Source organism: Cyphomyrmex costatus, unplaced genomic scaffold (assembly GCF_001594065.2).
Source record: "Cyphomyrmex costatus isolate MS0001 unplaced genomic scaffold, Ccosl1.0 scaffold21, whole genome shotgun sequence".
Taxonomy (NCBI): domain Eukaryota; kingdom Metazoa; phylum Arthropoda; class Insecta; order Hymenoptera; family Formicidae; genus Cyphomyrmex; species Cyphomyrmex costatus.
Window position 1 is genome coordinate 721,446 of NW_017276147.1, and position 9,207 is coordinate 730,652.

General features: G+C 35.2%; 2 protein-coding genes across 2 annotated transcripts; both read left to right on the top strand.

Annotated features, from left to right (window-relative positions):
- Positions 1 to 1,625: 1,625 nt before the first annotated feature.
- Vha55 (V-type proton ATPase subunit Vha55) lies at positions 1,626 to 4,994 on the top strand. Its single transcript, XM_018539325.1, has 4 exons — positions 1,626 to 1,811; positions 2,530 to 2,996; positions 3,149 to 3,814; positions 3,971 to 4,994. Exons 1-4 carry the CDS (start codon positions 1,724 to 1,726, stop codon positions 4,235 to 4,237), a joined length of 1,488 nt encoding a protein of 495 aa, XP_018394827.1. The 5' UTR covers positions 1,626 to 1,723; the 3' UTR covers positions 4,238 to 4,994.
- Positions 4,995 to 6,018: 1,024 nt separating this feature from the next.
- On the top strand, positions 6,019 to 9,058 carry okr (DNA repair and recombination protein RAD54-like okr). The gene is made up of 9 exons (XM_018539324.1): positions 6,019 to 6,229; positions 6,327 to 6,517; positions 6,655 to 6,857; positions 6,936 to 7,375; positions 7,478 to 7,739; positions 7,851 to 8,013; positions 8,082 to 8,487; positions 8,630 to 8,793; positions 8,866 to 9,058. The coding sequence occupies exons 1-9, from the start codon at positions 6,206 to 6,208 to the stop codon at positions 9,056 to 9,058; spliced, it is 2,046 nt and encodes a 681-aa protein (XP_018394826.1). The 5' UTR covers positions 6,019 to 6,205.
- Positions 9,059 to 9,207: the final 149 nt, after the last annotated feature.

Below are 9,207 nucleotides of genomic sequence, written 5' to 3' on the forward strand. Positions count from 1 at the left end.
CCTGGTTAAGTAGTTTAGCACTTACGGCTAACTTCGCAGCGTTGTTTTTTGCACGTCTCATTATCTAATACACACATATATATGTATATGATATACTATCAATACTGAAAAACTAATGTTAACAATAAGATAAGAAGCTTATTGTGGAACAAAAAATGTCAATGTTAGAAATGATATATATGTATGAAATATATAATACGTAAATTAATTAATTAATATTATTAATTGTTATAATATTTATTTGTTTTAAAATATTTAATGTCCATTTGATTCATGCAGAATGCAATCTGTTCCACTCATTTTAATGCAGCAGCGTACAAAGAATTGTCATGAATGCAATTTCTCTTAGGATATTCACTATAAAATATAGAAAAGAAAATTAAAATCTGATGCAGTGCCTACGCTGAATTATAAAATCATCAATATGCCAATGGTGTACAAGTGTATAAGTTTCTTTGCAGTGGTTAAGGAGTATTAGAAGGAGATTTTATTACATTTCAACTTTATAGCCAAGAAGGGGAGTATATTATTATTGTATATAATTTTTTATTGACTACTGCGTTGCATTTTGCCGAGCGGTAGACACAATATAAAATTTAATAATTTGTTCACTCTCAGGTCATATAATAATAAAATCTGCAATAATACTGCGACAATGATACTGCTTGAAGAGTGAATTTAAGAAACTGATCCAACTTCAAGGCGCTCATTAAATTTGTGTAAGCAAATTACATCACCAATCATGTTTATTTGCTCAGCAAACAAGCTAGTTACTTTGTCAACTTTTTTTCCATTATGCAATATTCGCAAAATGCTTATTTCTTGGAAATGTTACAGAAAATTGTGCATCTCTCTCTTGCGACAGCCATATAAATTGCTTCGTAAACTTTCCAATTGTATTCTGAGAGTCGTTTATAATTTATATTATCATTTTATGTGGAATGATCGATAAAAGTGCCTAATCGTCAAATTAAAGGTTCCGCTAGATAAAGAAATAAAACTGATTTTACGTACATTTTGTAATTTATATTATCGTGAAAAATATTTTTTCAAATTTGTTGTTATCTGAATTAATTCGAAATGCATGCTCGCGTGATAAATCGTCGATACCGCGATGCGATTACAATGCAGACGCGCAATCGTCATAGAGCGCATTGAAGAAACCGCCATTTTCGTCACTTGACGAATAATCAGGAGAAACGTCGAGGAATCGTATGGACCGATCCCTTCATTCGTGGACCTTACGAATAATTGCATCGATGTTCCTCTTAATTTTCCATGCCTCTCTTTCATATGAAATAATTGACATTTCCTTGAACTTGGTTCGAAGGAAACGTTCAACGATTCACTCAGTCCGAGCCACGTGATTGCACGTGCCTCGTCTTCCATCCTTTTCTCATTTCCCCCACCTCCGCGACTATTATTCTTTCTCATTTCTAAAGCATATATTTATGTCGTCTTTCACGATTTATTCTAAGGGACGCGACTCATTATAAAACACAAGACTGGGAGACGTCAAAATTTCGAGCCCTCCTCCCGCAATTTCAGTGTATTTATCTTTCTTCTTTCTTTCCCCCCTTCTGCAGTCACGTCAATCCGTCCTTCTTTCTCTCGAGACGCAGCCAAGCAGCGAAGCAGTATCTTCTGCTGTTCGTCGGAGTGAACAGTGGTGGATCGGATAACGCGCGAGTGTGAAACGTTCTGAGAAGAAGTCTCCACCAAGATGTATTCCAAAACCATCAGCAATCATCAGGCGAACAAGGAGCACGTGCTCGCCGTGTCCCGGGATTTCGTCGCGCAGCCTCGTCTCAGTAAGTATCCACGTCGTCAGTGACGCTCGGGTACATAAGGCATCCGCGATTGGGCGTAGCATCTGATCGAGTCCCCAACCTGCGGTCAGCTGATCTCACTTGAAATTCTGCATCTCGCCAATTTCTCGCACGTAATCCCGAAAGATTAGATCGCCCGTCGATCTCCCTCAGAGGAGTTTGCGAACCTGCGAAGAGGACAGGGTGGAGGACGGTTCCTCGAGGACGCTCGCGGGTTTTATCGTTCTCGAAGTTCTCGAGCTGCCAGTGTCATGTGACTATGAGTAACAACTCGTGTTTGCTTGAGCGGCCTTCGTAGCTGTGTACTTTTAATTGCTCCTTTTAAGCTTTTGAAAAGTCTGGAGTCTGAAGACAGTTCTTTGATCTGTCTGAGGATATAAGAAAATAATTTACCAAATTGTTGTTTTCTTTAACTCAAAGGTACTTAAATGCTCTGTGATATTTTCACCTATGGGCGTAACTTTATTAGTACTGACAGTATCCATGAAATTATGATATAGTACAGTATGGAGATGTAGGTAGAATTATTCTTAAAAAAATTTTAGTTTATTAATATAATCAAAATGTTTATTGCCATATTTACGTTGTATTTTTATTTATTGCACTTATATAAATTTATATACAAGTATCAATTTATACATCAATTTTATATATTCAAGATAAATATAAAGTTAATAATAATTTTGTTTTTTTCTTCTAGCTTATAAAACAGTATCTGGAGTAAATGGTCCATTAGTGATATTGGATGAAGTGAAATTTCCAAAGTTTGCTGAAATCGTACAATTGAAGCTCGCCGATGGCTCTCTACGTTCCGGTCAAGTTTTGGAAGTTTCTGGCTCCAAAGCAGTGGTCCAAGTTTTTGAGGGCACATCTGGTATTGATGCAAAGAACACTCACTGCGAATTCACCGGTGACATCCTACGGACTCCTGTGTCCGAGGACATGTTGGGCCGTGTCTTCAATGGCTCGGGAAAACCGATTGACAAGGGACCGCCAATTCTTGCAGAGGATTTTTTGGACATTCAAGGACAGCCTATTAATCCGTGGTCTCGCATCTATCCAGAGGAAATGATTCAAACTGGAATATCAGCCATCGACGTTATGAACTCTATCGCTCGCGGTCAGAAGATTCCTATCTTTTCTGCTGCTGGTTTGCCGCATAACGAAGTATATCTTTTTATTATTTGCTTTTAATTATTTGCACAGGAATATATATATATATATATCCTAAAATTGAATTCAGTTTTCTTATGATACAAATTTTGTGACTTTGACATTCTGAATCAAGAAGATTTCACCCTTTAATTCTTACTTTATAGATTGCCGCGCAAATCTGTCGTCAAGCAGGTCTCGTAAAATTGCCCGGTAAATCGGTTCTTGATTCTCACGAGGACAACTTTGCCATCGTGTTCGCGGCTATGGGTGTCAACATGGAGACTGCACGTTTCTTCAAACAGGACTTCGAGGAGAATGGCTCTATGGAGAATGTGTGCTTGTTTTTGAATCTGGCTAACGATCCGACAATCGAGAGAATCATCACGCCTCGTCTCGCCCTAACGGCGGCCGAATTTTTGGCCTATCAATGCGAGAAACACGTGCTGGTTATTCTCACAGACATGTCCTCGTATGCTGAGGCGTTGCGTGAGGTCTCGGCCGCTCGTGAAGAGGTACCAGGTAGACGTGGTTTCCCTGGCTATATGTACACTGATCTCGCCACTATATACGAGCGTGCTGGTCGTGTGGAAGGACGCAACGGCTCCATCACGCAGATCCCAATTCTCACTATGCCGAACGATGATATCACTCATCCAATTCCCGATCTTACTGGATATATCACTGAGGGCCAGATCTACGTCGATCGTCAGCTGTACAATAGGCAAATCTATCCACCCGTGAATGTGTTGCCATCTTTGTCACGTCTCATGAAGTCCGCCATTGGCGAGGGTATGACGCGAAAGGATCACTCCGATGTGTCCAACCAATTGGTGAGTCGTCGTAAATTAGGAAAAAAATTATAAGCATATGTTAGTATATGAAATACAATTATAATGTACTTTTTCTCTTACAGTTCTCTTTTCTATAAGTATTCTATAGATATTTTTCCATAATTATTTTTTTATAATTCTAAATGTATCTTTCAGTATGCGTGTTACGCCATTGGAAAAGACGTCCAGGCGATGAAAGCCGTCGTAGGAGAAGAGGCGCTGACGCCAGACGATCTATTATACTTGGAATTTCTATCCAAGTTTGAGAAAAATTTTATCTCGCAGGGCAGCTACGAAAATCGCACGGTCTTTGAATCGTTGGACATCGGCTGGCAGCTTTTGCGAATCTTCCCCAAAGAAATGCTTAAGCGAATCCCAGCCAGCACCCTCGCGGAATTTTATCCGAGAGATTCCCGTCATTAATCGTTTTATTTGCCTTATGCGTAAGCTTATTTTAATGGAATTGCGCGTACAAATCCGATTTATCTTCTCTTCGACATTAAAATACTCCTGTATCTACAAGAAAGATTGATGTAACGTGATAAGGAAATGATTAAAGAAAATAGTTTGACGGTGTGTATACGTTATCGAAGCATAAAAGAAAATAAGGAGTAACGCGCTTTTGTTGCAGGCTAAAAAATATTAACGTTACAAGCTTACAGGATTGTATATCGTTTTTGATGTTGTGCAATGAGAGTATAAAATGGATAGTAATGATATTAATATATAAAGTAAATTGAAAAATTGCAAACAATTTATGAGCTTGCATAAAAGTTGTAAATTGCAGATTTGAGACATAATATGTTATCTCTATCATGAAAATAATAAACACTGGATATAATATTGTTTTAATATTTGAGGGTGTGTTTTACTTCAGAGCTATTGCTCACTCACGCCAAGCGGTTATTGTAAAGTGTAATATATTTTTCAGTATTAACGTAGATGAAAAGCATAGAGAAATTCATGATCACGTTGTATTTGTGCGTTCCCAACATTCCACAGCGAAATTCACATATATAAGATTCTTTGCTTTAAACCAGTCTGAAGGAGAGATGTTTAACACAATGTACAGTTATCTGTAGAGAATGTTTTGAGCGAAATATCATCATGTATCGTCTTGTAAAAGACAGAACTGTATATGTTAGAAATAGAGAATTAAAGGAGAATTGTTGTCTTTGAAGCGCCGTTTATTTAATTTTTTTTACAATACCAAAATTTCCTTGTTTTATATACATTCGTAATTTGTGAGCATTGTTTTTTTGAATTACAAATTTTGGCGGAGTAGTATTCAGAGTGAAATTTAAAAGCGTTCAGATCGGAACTTAAAAGTTTCAGAAAAGCATCTTTAACAATAACTATAATTTAACAATAACTACAATTCTCGTTTAATATTGTCTCGTTATCGATTAAAATCGAGCAAAAGAGAAATTATAAAAAAAATATCTAAATTAATAATGAGAAAGGATAAATTTTAATTTTTTTAGATTTAAATTTGCCGCCTAAACTACGATGAAAAATGGAACTTGTGTACCATATTACAGCACTATTTTTTGAAAACGCTAATTGGTTATCCGGATATTGGATAGCCAATTGGCGAAAACCTGTATGGGCATAGGTGTAAATCCTATAGCTTATTCACCAAGCAAATGAACATAATTGGTTGGTACTTGTAGATCCAACCAATCATATTCAATCGCTCAGTAAGCATGCCTAGCCGCTTTGCCATCTTGAATTCGCCCAATTGATTGAATTTGAAATGATTTGAAAGAGATCTTATTTTCAATCTTGTTTACCGGTTCGCGCCATTCTATCATTGGCAATAAATAATGGAATAAGCGAGCTGATTTTCAAATATAATGAGTGCTTGAATTTATGAGATGGTAATAATTTATAGAATACTTCTATTTTATTTACTTATTAACGTGCTATTTCTGAAAATTTCGATTCAGTATATAGGAAATAGGGTTATGTGAACTATGTTATATGTTTGCAACTTGTAATTTGTTGTTGATAAAACAATTTAGAATGAAAGAAAGAAAGCTAAGTGTGTCTATATATCCAATCAATTAAATTAAAGTATCCAGTCATCTGATCAAAATCCATATTTTTTAATGACTTGATAAAATTGTTAAGTAACAATTGATGAAGTAGATCATATATTTGCATCTTATACTTATATATCTTTCTTTGTATATATGCAAGATTCGATCATCGGCTCCTAGTCAAAGAGGAAAACGGCCTTTGCTCTTGGATATACCACATGACATTGTAGAATTATCTCATTCTGAAAATTGTATACAAGAGTCAAAAAGAAGAACTACCAAGAATGTCAAAGATATACAAATACCTGAACGCAAAGCTGTTCCTCTTTCTGATAATGGTATCTGCACGATGCAAAAAATAGTATCCGAGCATGTAAGTTTATTTATAAACTATATTATAAGTTACAATCTTTATTTTATACCTTTATTAATTTTATTGCTGTAATAAAGTAACATATGATATTGATTAGGAAGAGAGAGTAAGAAAACTTCTCAGTAAACCCTTTCAAATACCAATACCTGGTTACAAATTATCTGGACGAGTTCTTGGATTACGTCTGCCAGGACCACGTAGACCATTACATGATCCTAACGAAGCCAATGCCTTAATTGTTTATTCACCACCAGAATTATCAGAACATGATAGACTGAAAGTAGATCTGTATGTATTAATATATTTCTAAATATATGCATATATATATATATATATATATATACTTTTCATAGTATAGTGTTATTGCAGTTTATGTTTAAAACTATATATTTTAAGATCAAGTTATGTGTATTTAATTTTTGCAGATGCAAGCAGCTTGTACACGTAGTTGTAGATCCTATATTGTGCAATGTATTACGACCGCATCAGCGTGAAGGTGTAAAATTTATGTATGAATGTGTAACAGGGAAACGTATAGACAATGCATATGGCTGCATCATGGCAGATGAAATGGGTCTTGGTAAAACACTACAATGTATAACTTTGTTATGGACATTGTTGAAGCAGGGTAAAGTGTTTAAAGTTATTGATAAAATTAGAAAATAGAGGGAATGATATAATCGAAAAATATTTGTGTTGTGTATAGGTCCAGAGGCTAAACCGCTAATAGACAAAGCAATTATAGTTGCGCCTAGCTCTTTGGTGAAGAATTGGTACAATGAAATTAATAAATGGTTGAATAATATGGTCAACACTCTTGCTATAGATGGAGGGAAGAAAGCAGACATTGACACTCAACTCATCCGTTTTATGAAAACTTATGGCAGATGCGTAACTCCCATTCTCATTATAAGTTATGAAACATTTCGTTTACATGCACACGTCCTGCATCAAGATGAAGTAGGCCTTGTATTATGTGATGAAGGTCACCGCTTAAAGAATTCTGAAAACCAGACGTATCAATCCTTGATGGGTTTGAAAGCTAAAAGAAGGGTGTTACTTAGTGGAACGCCCATACAAAATGATCTTTTGGAATACTTTTCCCTCGTACACTTTGTTAATCAAGGATTATTAGGAACTGCACAGGTTTAATAACATTTATCATTGTCTATTATCATATTATATTAGCATATTATTATTTTAATACACATTATGTGTAAACATACATTACTGAAACTATTCTTTCAGGAATTTCGAAGGAAATATGAGACGCCCATATTACGTGGCCAAGACGCGGCTGCAACAGACGCAGAACGTAAACTCGCTCAAGAGCGTTTATCTGATTTAGTATCCATTGTTAATAAATGTCTGATTAGACGTACTAGCGCTTTACTTTCGAAATATTTACCACTAAAATACGAACTCGTGGTATGCATAAAAATGGGAGAGCTGCAAACACGGCTGTATAAGAATTTTATACAAAGCGATAGTATAAAAAGATCTATGGAAGGTGTGGGTTTAAGTCACTTTAAATAACAATCTTTAAAATATAAAAAATAATGCCTCAACAGTATTATATAATGGGGATTTATGAAATATATATATTTTATTTCTTATATAGAGAATGATAATCCAAAGAAAACTGGCAGTCTATCTGCTTTAGCTGCCATAACTCTTTTAAAGAAGCTATGCAATCATCCTGACTTGATATATGATAAAATCATGGAAAAGGCAGATGGATTCGAAAAAGCTGCATTATTGTTACCACCAAAATACTCTACAAAGTAAGATTACATAAGATTAAGTAAGAATGTGTGTGCATCACTTAATAAACGAGAAATCTTTGTTTTAGAGAGCTAATGCCAGAATTGTCGGGCAAACTGATGGTTCTAGATTGTCTTCTAGCGTCTATTAAAACTACAACCAACGACAAAATAGTACTTGTATCCAATTACACGCAGACTCTCGATTTGTTTGAGAAACTGTGCCATAAACGTTCCTATAATTATGTGAGGCTTGACGGGTCGATGACGATTAAGAAAAGAGCGAAAGTAGTCGACAATTTTAACAGTAGCAACAGCAACGATTTCATCTTTATGCTCAGTTCGAAAGCTGGTGGATGTGGGTTAAATCTTATAGGTGCAAATCGTCTCGTCATGTTCGATCCAGATTGGAATCCTGCAAACGATGACCAAGCGATGGCCAGAGTGTGGAGAGACGGTCAGAAGAAACCATGCTTCGTTTATCGCTTTCTTTCTGTTAGTATTAGAATAATAGTATTTTTATCAAACAATAAGTAATGAAAATATTTTCTTAGTAATATAAAAGTTGTATACTTATTTATAAATTGAATCAATAATACATATAAAGCAATATAATATGTTTTATTTGTATTTCCAGACTGGAACGATAGAAGAGAAAATTTTTCAGAGACAAGCCCATAAAAAAGCATTGAGTTCCACGGTGGTTGATCAAGAGGACGACGTGGCGAGACATTTTACCATAAATGATTTGCGCGATTTATTCAAATTGGAGGAGAATACTGTTTCTGATACACATGCAAAGTATAAAATCGCTAAAACTTATTTTAAAATTGTATATAAATCTGGAAGAGTAATACTATTATTCTTATTTAGATTCAAATGCAAACGTTGTATTAATGGCATCGAGGTGAAAGGTCCTTCAGAGCAATCCGATTGCAATTCCGATCTGTCTGACTGGCGACATTCGCATAATTCACGGCATTTACCGGATATACCGTTACGACAATGTTGGGCTAGCGGTATTTCGTTTGTTTTTCATCATCGTTCCCATGAACAAGTAAAATGATTCTTGTCTAATGACAATTTGTTATTGTTTGTTTCAAAATTTTACATGTAATTATTAGAATTAGATATTGATAAGAACATTAATAAGAAATATTGTAACTGCAACAAATTAGCTTGTTACGAAATTTATTTAAAAATAGTTTTTCTTTC